At 44.0% G+C, this 19545-nt stretch overlaps 1 protein-coding gene across 1 annotated transcript in view; it reads left to right on the forward strand.

Moving 5' to 3' along the window:
- The first annotated feature begins 772 nt into the window (after nucleotides 1–772).
- LOC132830227 (multidrug and toxin extrusion protein 1-like) overlaps nucleotides 773–19545 on the forward strand; it is a 51317-nt gene continuing 32544 nt past the window's right edge. Inside the window, exons 1-3 of the mRNA XM_060847760.1 lie at nucleotides 773–919; nucleotides 7945–8046; nucleotides 17292–17360. Coding sequence (XP_060703743.1) covers nucleotides 773–919; nucleotides 7945–8046; nucleotides 17292–17360 — 318 coding nt within the window. The remainder of the gene's footprint in view (nucleotides 920–7944; nucleotides 8047–17291; nucleotides 17361–19545) is intronic.

A 19545-nucleotide genomic window follows, 5' to 3' on the forward strand; every position in this document is an offset into this window, starting at 1 on the left:
GTGGAGGGAAGAAGGCAGAATTAGTTCACAGCAGCTAACAGTGAAGTTATACGCTTCACTGTCGAAACCAGAAAGAAAGAGTATTATTGAAATGGTGACATGTGTGACTTACAAAGGGATGACTCTATGCACCAGTCAGTGAAAGTAAGGACAGCAAGCAATTAGAAAGGCAAATGGTACATTGGCCTACATTGCAAGGAGCTTTTAATTCAGAAGCAGTTATACAGGCCCTTGCTGAGACCACATTTGTAGTATTGCTTCCCATAGAACAAATGTAGTGAGGGTTCACGAGGCTGACACACCAGGGACTGTCCGAGAGGAGAGATTGGTTTGATGGAGCTTGGATTCATTAAAGCTCAGAACGATGAGAGGAGACATGATTGAAACATAGAAAATTCTAACAGGGCTGGGCAGACTGTATGCAGGCAGGATATTTCCTGTGGATGGGGAGTCTAGGACCAGGGGTGACAGTCACAAGATATGGGTTAGACCATTGAGGACTGACATGAGGAAACATTTCTTTACTTCATTCCTGTGGAATTCTCTGCCACAGAAGATTATAGAGTTTAAATCATTGAATATATTCAAGAAATAGATATTTCTTCAGAGTTTAAAGGCACCAAGGATATGGGGAGAAAGTAATGATCATATTGAATGGTGATGTGGTCTCGATGGGGTGGGGGCTGCAGAGGAGGGAAGTGGCCTACTCCTGCACCTAGAGTCTGTGTGTCTATGTAAATAACTCATTTATGTTTCCTGAATAATCAGAAAAATGGAGCATTCGGTGCAACTAACCCCTGGCAATGTTGCTCCACCTAATGGAACCTGCAGTCATCTGCTCCTGAGGAGAATAAGAGGATTGAAGCCCATCAATTTCTGGCAGGAAGCGAAACTTATTTGCAAGTTGGCCGGGCCAGTGGTGAGTTCACACTCAGCTCACACCTCACTGTATCCCTCACAGTCCACTCTCCGCAGGAACTCTATCTGTCCGCCAGCATATCTCTCGCTCTCTCTTTATTGCAGCCCCTCTTGTTGGCAATGAGTCTTTCCTTCGATTGGATTGGCGAGTGTGAGATGTCAGCGTTGGCGTTTAATAAGTAGTGACCTCACTCTTCATTAACATGAGAAAGCTCGGTGCTCTTGGCCCCTTGGAAAGCAGTAGGATCTGAGAGAAAGGGAAGAGATCATGGTTAGGTAAACTTGGTCACAACCAACCGAAAGGGTGGATGAAATTACAAAAAAGCCAGTTCATCCCTTGTTATGTGGGAATTTCCCAGTTCAAGGTATCCCATTGAAAATCAGGACAATTTTGGGAACTTTGCTCATGGCCTGTTTGTGATATCCTTGACAATCTTGAAAGACACTGTGAGACTGGGGAATTAAGAATGATAACCGGGGAAATGCAGAGGCTTTGACCATTTTTTATTATTTATTAGTTCCCAGATGTGGGTGCTGCTGGTCGGCCCAACATTTATTACCCACCCTTAATTGCCCCTAAGAAGGTGATGATGAGCTGCTTCTTGACATGCTGCAGCCCCGGGCTTACGAAGCTGACTGGCCAATGCATATTGCTGTTAGGGATTTGGTTGAGCTTGGATGGCTGGTCTCCAATACTTAATGCTATCAACAGGTTCGATTCCCACACCGACTGAAGTTTACATGAAAGCGTCTCCTTCTCAACACCATCTCTCGCCTGAGGCATGGTGACCTTGGGTTAAACCACCACTAGGGAGGAGAAAGTGAGGTCTGCAGATGCTGAAGATCAGAGCTGAAAATGTGTTGCCGGAAAAGCGCAGCAGGTCAGGCAGCATCCAAGGAACAGGAGAGTCGACGTTTCGGGCATAAGCCCTTCTTCAGGAATGAAGAAGGGCTTATGCCCGAAATGTTGAATCTCCTGTTCCTTGGATGCTGCCTGACCTGCTGCGCTTTTCCAGCAACATATTTTCAGCTTAAACCACCACTAGTCATCTCTCTCTCTCTAATGAGAGAGCAGCCCTATGGTCTGGCAGGACTATGGCAATTTTACATGCTCCTAGCCTCTTATAGAGTCATGCAGCACAGAAATAGACCCATTTGTCCAACCAGTCCATGCTGAACATAATCCCAAGCTAAACTATCCCTCCCTGCCTGCTCCTGGCCCATATCCCTCCAAACCTTTCCTGATTGTGTACTTATCCAAATGTCTTTTAAATGTTCGAATTGTACCCGTATCCACCATTTTCTCAGGAAGTTCATTCCACACTGCTAACCACCCTCTCTATAAAAAAATTGCCTCTTATGACTTTTTTAAACCTCTCTCCTCTCATCTTGAAAATGGTTTCCCCTAGTCTTGATAATCCCCCATCCGAGGAAAAAGACAACTACCATTAAAACCACCTATATCTCTCATTACTTTACAAACTTCCATCTGCTCACCTCTCAACTTCCTATGCTCCCTTGTAAAAATGTCCCAGCAAATGCAACCTTTTTTTGAACAACTTAAACCTTCCATACCCAGCAACATCCTGGTAAATCTCCACTGAACCTGCTCCAGTTTTATGAGACCCTTCCCCTAAATGGGTGACCAGAACTGGACTCAGTCTTCCAGAAGGGATCTCATCAATATCCTGTACAACTTCAACATGACATCCCAACTCCGTTACTCAGAAGACTGAGCAATGAAGGCTAGACCGAGCAATGAAGGCAAGTGTGCCATATGCCTTTGTAACCTTTTAACCTGTCTCTCTGTGCTGCAAACTTCAAAGGATTATATACTTGCACCCCTAGGTCCCTCTGTTCTACAACACTACCCAAGGCCCTACCATTAATTGTATAAGCCCTATCCTTGTTTGTTGTACCAAAATGCAATACGTCACATTTACATCTGAGATTTTTCAGTCTATTGACCCATTTGATCAATATTTCTTTGTGTTCTTAGAAAACCTTATTTGCTGTCTACAATTTCACCAATGTTGGTGTCATCCGTAAACTTACTAACCATGTCTTCTATATTCACATCTGAATCATTTATATAAATGACAAACAAAAGTGGACCCAGCACCGATCCTTGTGGAACACCGCTGGTCACAGGCTTCCATTCCAAAAAAACAACCCTCCACACCACCGGCCTCTGTCTCCTGCCTTTAACCCGATTGTGTATCCAAGTAACAAGTTCACCCTGAATCCCATGTGACCTAACTTTACTAATTAATCTACCATGCAGAATCTTGTCAAAGGCTTTGCTAAAATCAAAATAAACAATGTCCACTGCTCTGCCATCATCAATCTTTTTGGTAACTTCCTCAATAAAGTTTGTGAGAGATGACTTTCCTTGCACAAAACCATGCTGATGATCTCTAATCAATTTTTGACTCTCTAAATGCCCATAAATCCTATCTTTTATGATGACCTCCAACAATTTACCCATAACTGAAGTAGACTCACATGTCTATAGTTCCCCGGTTTCTCCTTACAATGTTTTTTAATCAAAGGTAGAACATTAGCCAGCCTCCAGTCATCAGGCGCCTCACCTGTACCTATAGATGATGTAAATATTTCTGCATGGAGCCCCACAATTTCCTCCATTGCTTCTTGCAATTTTCTGGGATACATTAGATTAGGTCCCGAGATTTATCCACCTTTATACTCTTTAAGACTTCCCGAATCTGCTCTGCTGTAATGCAAATTTCAAAACATTTATTTCTCTGCATACTGTAGACTCCATTCATTATTTTGAAGAAGAAAGAAAGAAAATTACTTTAAGTAACAAAGTTAATCTTTTTAATTTGCTAATGTTTTAGATATAGAGAGCGCAATCAAAATTAAGTGGCTCTTGTAGATCATTTCCCAGTGTAGATTGTTTCCCAGTGTAGATCGTTTCCCAGTGTAGATACTTTCCCAGTGTAGATTGTTTCCCAGTGTAGATCGTTTCCCAGTGTAGATCATTTCCCAGTGTAGATCGTTTCCCAGTGTAGATCATTTCCCAGTGTAGATCGTCTCCCAGTGTAGATACTTTCCCAATGTAGATTGTTTCCCAGGGTAGAGTGTTTCCCAGTGTAGATCGTTTCCCAGTGTAGATCATTTCCCAGTGTAGATCGTCTCCCAGTGTAGATCGTTTCCCAGTGTAGATCATTTCCCAGTGCAGATCATTTCCCAGGGTAGATCGTTTCCCAGTGTGGATCATTTCCCAGTGTAGATAGTTCCCCAGTGTAGATCGTTTCCCAGTGTAGATCATTTCCCAGTGTAGATCGTTTCCCAGTGTAGATACTTTCCCAGTGTAGATCATTTCCCAGTGTAGATAATTTCCTAGTGTAGATCATTCCCCAGTGTAGATTGTTTCCCAGTGTAGATCGTTTCCCAGTGTAGATCATTTCCCAGTGTAGATCATTTCCCAGGGTAGATTATTCCCCAGTGTAGATTGTTTCCCAGTGTAGATCGTTTCCCAGTGTAGTTCATTTCCCAGTGTAGATCATTTCCCAGTGTAGATCATTTCCCAGTGTAGATTGTTCCCCAGTGTAGATCGTTTCCCAGTGTAGATCGTTTCCCAGTGTAGATACTTTCCCAGTGTAGATCATTTCCCAGTGTAGATCGTTTCCAAAGTGTAGATCATTTCCCAGTGTAGATCATTTCCCAGTGAAGATGCTTTCCCAGTGTAGATCATTTCCCAAGTAGATGCTTTCCCAGTGTAGATCATTTCCCAGTGTAGATCATTCCCCAGTGTAGATACTTTCCCAGTGTAGATCGTTTCCCAGTGTAGATACTTTCTCAGTGTAGATCGTTTCCCAGTGTAGATCATTTCCCAGTGTAGATCGTTTCCCAGTGTAGATCATTTCCCAGTGTAGATCGTTTCCCAGTGTAGATCATTTCCCAGTGTAGATCGTCTCCCAGTGTAGATACTTTCCCAATGTAGATTGTTTCCCAGGGTAGAGTGTTTCCCAGTGTAGATCGTTTCCCAGTGTAGATCATTTCCCAGTGTAGATCGTCTCCCAGTGTAGATCGTTTCCCAGTGTAGATCATTTCCCAGTGCAGATCATTTCCCAGGGTAGATCGTTTCCCAGTGTGGATCATTTCCCAGTGTAGATAGTTCCCCAGTGTAGATCGTTTCCCAGTGTAGATCATTTCCCAGTGTAGATCGTTTCCCAGTGTAGATACTTTCCCAGTGTAGATCATTTCCCAGTGTAGATAATTTCCTAGTGTAGATCATTCCCCAGTGTAGATTGTTTCCCAGTGTAGATCGTTTCCCAGTGTAGATCATTTCCCAGTGTAGATCATTTCCCAGGGTAGATTATTCCCCAGTGTAGATTGTTTCCCAGTGTAGATCGTTTCCCAGTGTAGTTCATTTCCCAGTGTAGATCATTTCCCAGTGTAGATCATTTCCCAGTGTAGATTGTTCCCCAGTGTAGATCGTTTCCCAGTGTAGATCGTTTCCCAGTGTAGATACTTTCCCAGTGTAGATCATTTCCCAGTGTAGATCGTTTCCAAAGTGTAGATCATTTCCCAGTGTAGATCATTTCCCAGTGAAGATGCTTTCCCAGTGTAGATCATTTCCCAAGTAGATGCTTTCCCAGTGTAGATCATTTCCCAGTGTAGATCATTCCCCAGTGTAGATACTTTCCCAGTGTAGATCGTTTCCCAGTGTAGATACTTTCTCAGTGTAGATCGTTTCCCAGTGTAGATCATTTCCCAGTGTAGATCGTTTCCCAGTGTAGATACTTTCCCAATGTAGATTGTTTCCCAGGGTAGAGTGTTTCCCAGTGTAGATCGTTTCCCAGTGTAGATCGTTTCCCAGTGTAGATACTTTCCCAATGTAGATTGTTTCCCAGGGTAGAGTGTTTCCCAGTGTAGATCGTTTCCCAGTGTAGATCATTTCCCAGTGTAGATCGTCTCCCAGTGTAGATCGTTTCCCAGTGTAGATCATTTCCCAGTGCAGATCATTTCCCAGGGTAGATCGTTTCCCAGTGTGGATCATTTCCCAGTGTAGATAGTTCCCCAGTGTAGATCGTTTCCCAGTGTAGATCATTTCTCAGTGTAGATCGTTTCCCAGTGTAGATACTTTCCCAGTGTAGATCATTTCCCAGTGTAGATCATTTCCCAGTGTAGATCATTCCCCAGTGTAGATCGTTTCCCAGTGTAGATCGTTTCCCAGTGTAGATCATTTCCCAGTGCAGATCATTTCCCAGGGTAGATCATTCCCCAGTGTAGATTGTTTCCCAGTGTAGATCGTTTCCCAGTGTAGTTCATTTCCCAGTGTAGATCATTTCCCAGTGTAGATCATTTCCCAGTGTAGATTGTTCCCCAGTGTAGATCGTTTCCCAGTGTAGATCGTTTCCCAGTGTAGATGCTTTCCCAGTGTAGATCATTTTCCAGTGTAGATCGTTTCCCAGTGTAGATCGTTTCCCAGTGTAGATACTTTCCCAGTGTAGATCATTTCCCAGTGTAGATCGTTTCCCAGTGTAGATCGTTTCCAAAGTGTAGATTATTTCCCAGTGTAGATCGTTTCCCAGTGTAGATCATTTCCCAGTGAAGATGCTTTCCCAGTGTAGATCATTTCCCAAGTAGATGCTTTCCCAGTGTAGATCATTTCCCAGTGTAGATCATTCCCCAGTGTAGATCGTTTCCAAAGTGTAGATCATTTCCCAGTGTAGATCGTTCCCCAGTGTAGATCATTTCCCAGTGTAGATACTTTCCCAGTGTAGATCATTTCCCAGTGTAGATCATTTCCCAGTGTAGATCATTTCCCAGTGTAGATCGTTCCCCAGTGTAGATTGTTTCCCAGTGTAGATAATTTCCCAGTGTAGATTGTTCCCCAGTGTAGATCGTTTCCCAGTGTAGATCATTTCCCAGTGTAGATCGTTTCCCAGTGTAGATCGTTTCCCAGTGTAGATGCTTTCCCAGTGTAGATCATTTCCCAGTGTAGATCATTTCCCAATGTAGATCGTTTCCCAGTGTAGATCATTTCCCAGTGTAGATACTTTCCCAGTGTAGATCATTTCCCAGTGTCGATCGTTTCCCAGTGTAGATCGTTTCCCAGTGTAGATGCTTTCCCAGTGTAGATCAATTCCCAGTGTAGATCATTTCCCAATGTAGATCGTTTCCCAGTGTAGATCATTTCCCAGTGTAGATTCTTTCCCAGTGTAGATCATTTCCCAGTGTAGATCGTTTCCCAGTGTAGATACTTTCCCAGTGTAGATCATTTGCCAGTGTAGATCGTTTCCCAGTGTAGATCGTTTCCCAGTGTAGATTCTTTCCCAGTGTAGATCATTTCCCAGTGTAGATCGTTTCTCAGTGTAGATGCTTTCCCAGTGTAGATCGTTTCCCAGTGTAGATCGTTTCCCAGTGTAGATCATTTCCCAGTGTCGATCGTTTCCCAGTGTAGATCATTTCCCAGTGTAGATACTTTCCCAGTGTAGATCATTTCCCAGTGTAGATCGTTTCCCAGTGTAGATACTTTCCCAGTGTAGATCATTTCCCAGTGTAGATCGTTTCCCAGTGTAGATCATTTCCCAGTGTCGATCGTTTCCCAGTGTAGATCATTTCCCAGTGTAGATACTTTCCCAGTGTAGATCATTTCCCAGTGTAGATCGTTTCCCAGTGTAGATCGTTTCCCAGTGTAGATACTTTCCCGGTGTAGATCATTTCCCAGTGTAGATACTTTCCCAGTGTAGATCGTTTCCCAGTGTAGATCATTTCCCAGTGTAGATACTTTCCCAGTGTAGATCATTTTCCAGTGTAGATCGTTTCCCAGTGTAGATACTTTCCCAGTGTAGATCATTTCCCAGTGTAGATCGTTTCCCAGTGTAGATCATTTCCCAGTGTAGATACTTTCCCAGTGTAGATCGTTTCCCAGTGTAGATACTTTCCCATTGAAAAACCATTTCCCATTATAAATCATTTCTCATGGTAGATAATTTCCCATTGTAGATCATTTCACATTGTAGATAATTTTCATTCATTTTCCTTTCACAGTTTTTGACTCAGCTACTGATAAATCTTATACATATTGTCAGTTCTGCGTTCTGTGGGCATTTAGGAAAAATTGAATTGGATGCAGTCAGTCTTGCTATAGCGGTGAGTACATGTTTAAAAAATGCATATTTATTGAAGCTAACATCTCCTGTATAAAATTGTGATGAAGTTGCATTGCTTCCTATCAGTTTCAAGCTCAGTGCCGTTACCAGCTGATGAGCTGCTCCTTGTGAAAAAGCCTGGTCTTTACCTGCTGCTCTCAATGGAAGGGCAACTGGGGACCAGCAGCTGCTTCAGTGTCCCCCCCCCGGCTAAAGACCAGGAACATCAGCTCCGCATTCCAGCTCATCACCGTTCTCCATGAGCCATCTTGGGAGTCCCATGGGTGTGGCGGACATTGGGTGAGGGTGAGATTGGGCTGCGTCTTAATGCCCTCCATGGGGAGATCACCCTCTGGCAGTCACTTGGCTGACACGGGAGGGGGTGGGTCACTTGTGTCAGGCACTCAGCGGCTGGGGAGGCATGTGGAACTGGATCAACACCAACAACAACTTACAACATATTTACAATGCACCTTTCATGTAATTAGGTCTCATGGCATTCCATATGAGCTTTAACCAGACATAAAGGATGGACAATGAAGAATAACTTAGGACATATTACTAAAGGTGATGGAAATCATGAGGATAAGAAAATTAGCATTAAGGTGCTTTACCTGAATGCTTGCAGTATTCGTCACAAAGTCGATGTATTAACAGCACAAATCACCATGAATGATTATGATATAGTAGGCATCACAGAGACGTGGTTGCAGGGGGTTCAGGACTAGCAGTTAAACATCCAAGGATTTACAACTTACCGAAAAGAGAGGGTGACAGGCAGTGGGGCCGGAGTTGCCTTGTTAGTTAAGGATGAGATTAAATCTATGGCACTGAATGACATAGGGTCAGATGATGTGGAGTCTGTATGGCTGGAGTTGAGGAACCACAAAGGCAAAAAAAAACATAGTGGGAGTTATGTACAGACCTCCCAGCAGTGGTCAGGACCAGGGATGCAAACTGTACCAAGATGTACGTGGCTTGGGCGATGGTGAGGGAGGGAGGGGTTCAGATTTGTTGGACATTGGGACTGGTTTCAGGGAAGGTGGGACTATTACAAAATGGACGGTCTACATCTGAATCAGACCGGAACCAATGTCCTTGGGGGAGTTTTTGCTACTGCTGTTGGGGAGGTTTTAAACTAATGTGGCAGGGGGCTGGGAACCAGAAGAGAAAACAAGTAGGCAGCGAGGTGGAAACTGGAGACTGTAAGAATCATGAAGATAGCATTAATAACGGGAAGAGTAGGCAGAGAGCAGATGTGCGCAAAAGAACAGATGGCCTGAAATTCATCTACTTAAAAGTAAGGAGTATAGTGGGTAAGGCAGATGAACTTAGAGTTTGGATTGGTGCCTGGGAATATGACATTATTGCAATCACAGAGACTTGGTTGAAGGAAGGGCATGATGATTGGCAACTAAATGTTCCAGGATATAGACGCTTCAGACAGGGCAGGAAGGGAAGTAAAAGATGGGGGTGGAGTTGCATTGCTGGTCAGGGTTGATATTACGGCCGTGCTGAAGGAGTACACGATGGAGGTCTTGGGTAGTGAGGCATTATGGGTAAAGCTGAGAAATAAGAAGGGTGCAGTTACATTGTTGGGGCTGTATTACAGACCTCCCAACAGTGAGCGTGAGGTAGAAGAACAAATAGGTAAATAGATTGTGGAAAGATGTAGAGGCTATAAGGTAGTGGTAATGGGAGATTTTAATTTTCCCAACATTGACTGGGATACACTTAGCATCAGAGGTCTGGATGGGGCAGAATTTGTAAAAAGCGTCCAGGAGAGTTTTCTAGACCAGTATGTTAATAGTCCGATGAGGGAAGGGGACATATTGGATCTGGTACTGGGGAACGAGGCAGGACAGGTGGCACAGGTTACAGTGGGGGATTTCTTTGGGAACAGTGACCACAATTCTGTAAGTTTTAGAATACTCATAGATAAAGATGAGAGTGGTCCTAAGGGAAGAGAAATAAACTAGGCCAAGGCCAATTATATCAAAATTAGGCAGGAGCTCAGAAATATGGATTGGACACAGCTATTTAAAGGGAAGTCCACATTTGAGATGTGGGAGGCTTTCAAAGATAGGTTAACGGTAGTGCAGGATAGGTATATCCCGTTGAAGGTCAAGGATAGGAAGGGCAAGATTCATGAACTGCGGATGACAGGAGAAATTGTATGACTAGCCAAGAGGAAAAGGGAAGCATATGTAAGGTCCAGGCAGCTAAGAACAGAACAGGCCCTAGAGGAATATCGGAAGAGTAGGACAAGTCTCAAACAAGGAATCAAGCGGGCTAAAAGGGGTCATGAAATAGCTTTAACGAGCAGAATTAAGGGGAATCCGAAAGCATTTTATTTTTATATAAGAACTAAGCGGATAACTAGAGAAAGGATTGGTCCACTAAAGGATAATAAAGGAAGGCTGCGTGTTGAACCTGAGCGAATGGGTGAGATTCTGAATGATTACTTTGCATCAGTGTTGACTGAGGAGAGGAACATGATGAATGTTGAGATTAGAGATAGAAGTTTGATTAGAATGGATTACGTTGGCATTAGTAGGGAAGATGTGTTGAGTAGGCTCAAGGTTATTAAGGTGGACAAATCCCCAGGATCGGCTGGGATCTATTCCAGGTTGCTGAGGGAGGTGAGAGAGGAAATAGCTAGGGCCCTGCATCCTTAAATACAGGTGAGGTGCCAGAGGACTGGAAGGTTGCTCATATTATCCCCCTGTACAAGAAGGGTAGTAGGGATATTCCGGGTAACTACAGACCTGTGAGCCTGACGTTGGTGGTGGGAAAATTGCTGGAGAGGGTACTGAGGGATAGGATCTATTTATATTTCGAAAAGAATGGGCTTATCAGTGATAGACAACATGGTTTTGTGTTGGGGAGATCGTGCCTTACCAACTTAATAGAGTTCTTTGAGGAAGTAACCAAGTTGATAGATGAAGGAAGGGCTGTTGATGTCATATACATGGACTTTAGTAAGGCATTTGATAAGGTTCCCCATGGTAGACTGATTGGAGAAGGTGAAGTCATATGGTGTGCAGGGTGTTCCAGCTAGGTGGATAAAGAACTGGTTGAGCAACAGGAGACAGAGAGTAGTAGTTGAAGGAAGTTTCTCGAAATGGAGAAAGGTGACCAGTGGTGATCCACAGGGGTCAGTGTTGGGGCCCCTGTTGTTTGTAATATACATAAATGATCTGTTGGTATGATCAGCAAGTTTGCAGATGACACGAAGATTGGTGGAGTAGCAGAAAGCATAAGGGACTGTCAGAGAATACAGGAGGATATAGATAGACTGGAGAGTTGGGCGGAAAAGTGGCAGATGGCTTTCAATTCAGACAAATATGAAGTGATGCATTTAGGCAAGTCTAATTCTAGAGCGAATTATACAATGAATGGAAGAGCCTTGGGAAAATCTGGAGCAGAGAGATCTGGGAGTGCAGGTCCATTGTACCCTGAAGGTTGCTGCACAGGTGGATAGAGTGGTCAAGAAGGCATATAGAATGCTTGCCTTCATTGGATGGGGTATTGAGTATAAGAGCTGGCAAGTCATGTTAAAATTGTACAAGACATTGGTTCGGCCGCATTTAGAATACTGTGTATAATTCTGGTCACCACATTACCAAAAGGATGTGGATGCTTTGGAGAGGGTGCAGAGAAGGTTTACGAGGATGTTGCCTGGTATGGAAGGTGCTAGCTATGAAGAGAGGTTGAGTAGGTTAGGTTTATTTTCATTAGAAAAAAGGAGAATGAGGGGGGACCTGATTAAAGTTTACAAAATCATGAAGGGTATAGACAGGGTGGATAGAGACAAGCTTTTTCCCAGGGTGAAGGATTCAATAATGAGAGGTCACGCTTTCAAGGTGAGAGGTGGAAAATTTCAGGGGGATACACACGGTAAGTACTTCACACAGAGGGTGGTGGCCGTCCGGAACACATTGCCAGCAGAGGTGGTAGAGGCAGGTACAGTAGATTCATTTAAGATCCGTCTGGACAGATGCATGAGTAGGTGGGGAGCAGAGGGATACAGATGCTTAGGAATTGGGCGACAGGTTTAGACAGTACATTTGGATCAGCTCAGGCTTGGAGGGTCGAAGAGCCTGTTCCTGGACTGTAACTTTTTTTTATTCTTTGTTTGTTCTTCTTTAAAATAGATAGGGCATGTCAGAAAGGCAAGGTCACAGCGATCATGAGGGAATTCAATATGCAAATGGACTGGGTGAATAGTGTTGCTGGTGGATCCAAAGAAAGGGATTTCAGGGAATGCTTACAGGATGGATTTTTGGAACAGCTTGTGATGGAGCCCACAAGGGAGCAGGCTATTCTGGACCTAGTGCTATGTAACAAGCCAGACTTTATAAAAGATCTTAAAGTCAGGGAACACTTAGGAGGCAGCGATCATAATATGGTAGAGTTCAGTCTGCAGTTCGAAAGAGAGAAGGCAAAATCGGATGTAATGGTGTTACAGTTAAATAGAGGTAATTACAGGGGCATGAGAGAGAAACTGATGAAAATCGAACCTAGTGGGTAAGACACTAGAGCAACAATGGCAGGAGCTTCTGGTTGTAATTGAGGACACTGTACAGAGGTTCATCCCGAAGAAAAGAAAGATTACCTGGTGGTGGGAGGTGCGGGGGTGGGGGGGGTGTGGAGGAGAGGTGGGGGGGTGGGGGGGGGGGGTGGAGGAGAGGTGGGGGGGTGTCAGGGTGGGGAGGGAAGTGGATTAGACAACCATGGCTGGCAAAAGAATTCAGGAAATGTATCATTATAAAAACCATGAGAGCCTATAAAGTGGCCAAGAGCACTGGGAAATCAGAAGATTGAGAAGACTACAAAAACAGACAGAGGATAACAAAGAGAGAAATAAGGAAGGAAAGGATCAAATATGAAGGTAGGCTAGCCAGTAATATTAGAAATGATCATAAAAATTTCTTTCAATACATAAGAAACAAACAAGAGGCAAAAGTGGAGATTGGGCTGCTCCAAATTGATGCTGGAAAGCTAGTGATGGGAGATAAGGAAATAGCTGAAGACCTGAATAAGTACTTTGTGTCAATCTTCACAGTGGAAAACATGAGTAAAATCCCAATAATTAAGGAACTTCAAAGGGCAGAGTTGAGTATGGTGCCCATTACAAAGGAGAAAGTACTTGATAACTTTGATAAATCTCCTGGCCCTGATGGGCTACATCCTAGAGTTCTGAGAGAGGCGGCTAAGGAGATAACGGATGTGTTGGTTGTGAGCTTCAAAAATCATTGGAGTCCCGGAATGTCCCAAATGATTGGAAAATTGCTACTGCAACCCCCTTGTTCATGACAAAAGATGGAAAATTATAGACCGATTAGCCTAACCTCAGTTGTTGGTAAAATTCTAGAATCTATCATTAAGGATGAGATTTCTAAATCCTTGGAAGTGCAAGGTCAGATTAGAACAAGTCAGCATGGATTTATTAAGGGGAGGTCATGCCTGAATAACCTGTTAGAATTCTTTAAAGCAGTAACAGGTAGGTTAGACCAGGGGAACCCTTGGATGTTATCTACCTAGACTTTCAAAAGGCCTTTGATAAGGTGCCTCATGATATGCTTCTGAGTAAGGTGAGGACCCATGGTGTTTGAGGTGAGCTACTGGCATGGATTGAGGATTGACTGTCTGACAGAAGGCAGAGAGTTGGGATAAAAGGTTCTTTATTGGAATGGCAGCCGGTGACAAATGGTGTCCCGCAGGGTTCAGTGTTGGGGCCACAGTTGTTCACTTTATATATTAATGATCTGGCCCAAGGGACTGGTGGCATTCTGGCAAGGTTCACTAATAATACGGAGTTAGGTGGACAGGCAGGTAGTACTGAGGAGGTGGGGAGGCCACAGAAACATTTACACAGTTTAGGAGAGTGGTCTAAGAAATGGAGAAAGTGAGAATGATGCTGGAGACCAGAGTTGAAAAATGTGATGCTGGAAAAACACAGCAGGCCAGGCAGCATCTGAGAAGCAGGAGAATCGATGTTTCGGGCATAAGCCCTTCTTCAGGAATGAGGCTGGTGTGCCAAGCGGGCTGAGATAAAAGGTAGGGGGGAGGGGATTTGGGGAGGTGCGCTGGGAATACGATAGGTGGAAGGAGGTGAGGGTGAGGGTGATAGGCCGGAGAGGGGGTGGGGGCGGAGAGGTCGGGAAGAAGATTGCAGGTCAAGAGGGCGGTGCTGAATCCGGGGTTTGGGACTGAGATAAGGTGGGGGGGAGGGGAAATGAGGAAGCTGGAGAAATCTACATTCATCCCATGTAGTTGGAGGGTTCCTAGGCGGAAGATGAGGCAGTCTTCCTCCTTGGTCTCCTCCATCACCAGACCCTGATCACATGATGCCTGGAGAAAGACTGCCTCATCTTCCGCCTAGGAACCCTCCAACCACACAGGATGAATGTAGATTTCTCCAGCTTCCTCATTTCCCCTCCCCCCACCTTATCTCAGTCCCAACCCCCGGATTCAGCACCGCCCTCTTGACCTGCAATCTTCTTCCCGACCTCTCTGTCCCACCCCCTCTCCGGCCTATCACCCTCCTCCTCACCTCCTTCCACCTATCGTATTCCATCGCCCCTCCCCCAAATCTCCTCCCACCCTACCTTTTATCTCAACCCGCCTGGCACACCAGCCTCATTCCTGAAGAAGGGCTTATGCCCGAAATGTCGATTCTCCTACTTCTCGGATGCTGCCTGACCTGCTGGGTTTTTCAGCATCACATGGTCTAAGAAATGACTGATGAAATTCAATGTGAGCAAATGCAAGGTCTTGCACTTTGAAAAAAAGAACACAGGCGTGGACTATTTTCAAAATGGTGAGAAAATTCATAAAGTCAAAGTACGAAGGGATCTAGGAGTGCTAGTCCAGAATTCTCTAGAGGTTGGCTTGCAGGTTGAGTCTGTGGTTAAGAAAGCAAATGTAATGTTGTCATTTATCTCAAGAGGGTTGGAATGTAAAAGCAGGGATCTACTACTGAGAGCTGAAAATGTGTTGCTAGAAAAGCGCAGCAGGTCAGGCAGCATCCAAGGAGCAGGAGATTCGACGTTTTGGGCATAAGCCCTTCTTCAGTCATTCCTGAAGAAGGGCTTATGCCTGAAACGTCGAATCTCCTGCTCCTTGGATGCTGCCTGACCTGCTGCGCTTTTCCAGCAACACATTTTCAGCTCTGATCTCCAGCATCTGCAGACCTCACTTTCTCCTCGAAGATGTACTACTGAGACTTTATAAAGCTCTGGTTAGGCCCCAATTAGAATATTGTGTCCAGTTTTGGGCCCCACACCTCAGGAAGGACATACTGGCACTAGGGCGTGTCCAGTGGAGATTCACACGAATAGCCCCTGGAATGGTTGGCCTAATATGCGATGAATGACTGACGATCCTGGGATTGTATTCATTAGAGTTTTGAAGATTGAGTGGAGATCTAATATAAACTTACAAGATAATTCATGGTTTAGAAAGGGTGGACGCTGGGAAATTGTTTCCGTCAGGCGGGGATACTAGGACCCGTGAGCACAGCCTTAGAATTGGAGGGGGTTACTTTAGAACAGAAATGAGGAGGCATTTCTTCAGCCAGAGAATGGTGGGCCTGTGGAATTCATTGCCACGGAGTGCAGTGGAGGCCGGACACAGGGATAAGCATCCTAAAGTTGAAGTGCAGTTGGAGAGAAAGCTAATGTAGGAAAATGAGTAGCGCAGTCAATTGTGAGGTGGAGTTGATGTGAGGTAGGAGAAGGAATGGAAAAAGGGGAGAAGGAGTTCACCATTCCACTACTTAAGCTTCTTCACTATTGGCTGAACATCCACCACAACACCATTATTCTGTGCTATCCCCACATCTCTCATAGTCATGAGTGTTTGGGAATCTACCAGTCTTCGTCTTGAATATACTCAATGATTAAACTTTGAGGTAAAAAGTTTCAATGGTTTATATTCTCTGAGTGAAGAAACTCCCCCTCATTTCAACCCAGAATCTCTTCCCTTTATTCTGAGACTGTGCCCCTGGTTCCAGATACCTCCTTAGCCAGGAGAGTCATCCTTCCTGCACCTACCTGCACCTCTGCCTTTAAGTATGATAAAGTTCAATGGGATCATCTCTGAGTCTTCTAAAGTCAAGAGAATACAAGCCTAGTCTCCTCACTCGCTTGTTGCTCCATATTCTTGACAGCCCTGGAATTGTTCTGGTCAACATGTGCTGGACGACCTCCAGATTATAGAGGTCAGAAACATAGAAAATTGGAAAATGTGTAGTCCATTCAGCCCTTTGAGCCTGCTCCACATTTCAATATGATCATGGCCGATTATCCAACTCAGTAGCTTGGTCCCACTTTCTTCCCTTACCCTTCCATCCTTTTAGTTTTAAGAACCAAATATAAATCCTTTTCGAAATCATTAAACGATGCAACCTCAACAATGTTCCTTGGCAGGGAGTTCCACAGGCTCACCACTCTCTGGGTGAAGAGATTTCTCTTCATTTCAGTCCTAAATTACCTACCTGGAATAAATCCACAGAGGCCAGTATCCCATCACCAAGTCAGCCTTTATTTACACATGCATAGTACTTAACGCTGATCCAGCTCCCTTAGAGCTGGCTCTCAGAGTAAACAGAACCTCAGACACTCCTGGTTATCTCTGTCAGCCAGGGCTCCCTGATTGGACCAGGTTAACAGCCCCAATCTGGGAACTCCTATTCTATGAGGTCCACCTGTCTGATCTTGTTGCAGTCACTACATTACCCACATCCTGATTCTGTGACCCTTTATTCTGGACTCCCCAATCATCGGGATTCCTGCATTTATCTTGTCTGGTCCCGTTTTATAGGTTTTATAGATTTCTGTGAGATCCCCTCACCTCCCACCCTTCCCCCCATCCCACCCCAGCTTCCTTCTAAACTCCAGTGAACAACTTCCTTTTAAATTCCAGTGAATATAGTCCTAAGTGATCCAATCTCCTTTCATCTGTCAGTCCTACCATGGCAGGGATCAGTATTGAATGTGAAGGGAGAATGAGGTTGGTCTGAAGAAAATAAGATGCCAACAGTTGGTACCTAATCGGAAGCAGGAGAGAAGGCGAAAAGAAGGGGGAATGTATAAAAATATTCACATTGGCATTTTATTCAATTATATTAAACACGTAATGTGTATTATTTTGTATCATGTTTTCGACGCATTTCTGATTTTCTGATGTTTCTGATTTTATTGCTGAATGTTTCCTTTTCTTTTTATGTTGTTTGTACAGTCAATAACCCTATCAGGTACCTCCATCGGTATTGGGCTGTCCACAGCTTGTGACACCCTCATATCTCAGGTCAGTGCAGCTAACTCCAGGTCGTATAAGTGGTAGTGATTTCCTCTGAATAGAGCGGAAAACAATTTGCTGTATCAGATCAGAGTAATCCATTCAACGTCAGGCCTCGGGGAACACAGTCCTCTGTATGAATATGATCCAGACAGACCATCGAAGATACAATTCCCATTCGGTCCTGAATCCGTTTATCTGAGCTAGTGTGATATTTGAGCTATGAACAGGAATGCATGCATTCTAACCTATAAAAAAGCAAGGAGATTGGACGTAAAATTCAACTTGGGTAATTGGCACAAAGTGGCAGCCACAAATTAGTGAAGCATATTCTGTCCAATTACACTGCAGGATCTGAACTAGGCAGGTGATTAGCTGGTAGGAGAAAGTGAGGACTGCAGATGCTGGAGATCAGAGCTGAAAATGTGTTGCTGGAAAAGCACAGCAGGTCAGGCAGCATCCAAGGAGCAGGAGAGTCGACGTTTCCTGAAGAAGGGCTCATGCCCGAAACGTCGACTCTCCTGCTCCTTGGACACTGCCTGATGTGCTGCGCTTTTCCAGCAACACATTTTCAGGTGATTAGCTGGTTCCCATTTTATATTTTTGTGCAAAGTGAGCAAGACCCTATTGGCTATCTTACTCACAGTATCTAACTCTATTCCTGTGAAGTGGTGGAGGCACCAGATTAAGAACATTCAAAACAGCATCTGGATGGGTACGTGACCAGGAAGGGTTTAGAGAGACATGGACCAAGTGCTGGCAACTGGGACTAGATCAGTTTAGGATATATAGTTGGTATTGACGGTTTGGACTGAAGGATCTGTTTCCGTGTTGTACATCTCTATGATTCTAAAGGCTTCTGTGTTGCCGCGGTAGTGCCCCTACCTCTGGGCCAGGCAGCCTTGGCTCAAGTCTGACCTGCTCCAGGGGTGTGTCATAACATCCTTGAAGAAGTTGTTATGGAAGATATTTATAAATCTATGTTTGAGGGAGAAGTGCAGAAGAATGTTATGTTTATCTCAAAAACTCAAAATTTAAATAGGTTGAGAAGCAATAGTCCATTCCTGATCAGTATACTGAAATTCTACAATGATTTAATTAAATTTGTTGATTAGGACAATTCAATAGATATGAAGCCTTTTACTGTGTGGTTCGATGTCAGATGATGAGTTTGTGTTTCAATCAGACTGGTCAAGGAGAAGGCAACGTCAAGAACTGTCTTCAGGTTTAAACTTCAAAATAACACTATTGACTGCTGCAACACATGGTAATCAGAGACATACCAGACATACCACAGAGGCCAGTATCCCATCACCAGGTCACCCTTTATTTACACATGAACAGATCTTGACTAAAGTACTGCCTCATTCAGATTCAGACACCAGTATCCCTGACTCTCACCCTTTTTATATGTCAACCCTTACAGGTCCATTTTGCTGACCGTGTTACAATCACTACATCAGGCTGTCATCTTGAAGTTACATTAGCTGAGTTCAGAGTTCAGAGAGTGTTCACTAGATTAATTCCAGAGGTGAGAGATATAGCCTATGAGTAGAGATTGAGCAGTTTAGGCCTATACCCACTCAAGTTTAAAAAAAAGATATATAAGATGCTAACGGGGATTGACAAAGTAAATGTAGAGTGGATGTTGGCCCTTATGGGACAATCTAGAAATGTTTTAGAATAAGGATTAGCAGATTTAAAACAGAGATGAGGAGAAATTACAGATGGGTGCTGGGCTCTCATTACATTTAAGGAGGAGATAGATTTTCAATTAATAATGGGTTGAAGTGCTATGGAGAGCAGGCAGGAAAGTGGAGTTGAGGCTGAGATGAGATCAGTCGTGATTGTATTAGTAAATGGTAGAGCAGGCTTGAGGGGCTGAACGGCCTACTCCTCCTCCGAGTTCTTATGTTCTTAAATGATGACTAATCGGGTGACTCAAAATATTATCTTGCTGTCTCTCCTCAGATGCTAACAGACCTGCTGAGTTTTTTACAGCAATTTCCCTTTGTGCTTCAGATTTCCAGAATCTGCAATTCTTTGGTTTTCCTGTTTAGTAAAATTTAAGTTCAGTGAAAGTCTGAAATTAAAAATTGATCATCATTGATTGCTGTAAAACCCATTGGGGGTCACTAATGTCATTTGGGGAAGGAAATCTGCCATACTTACCTGGTCTGGTCTGGTCTGCATG

This window comes from Hemiscyllium ocellatum, chromosome 31 (assembly GCF_020745735.1).
Source record: "Hemiscyllium ocellatum isolate sHemOce1 chromosome 31, sHemOce1.pat.X.cur, whole genome shotgun sequence".
Taxonomy (NCBI): domain Eukaryota; kingdom Metazoa; phylum Chordata; class Chondrichthyes; order Orectolobiformes; family Hemiscylliidae; genus Hemiscyllium; species Hemiscyllium ocellatum.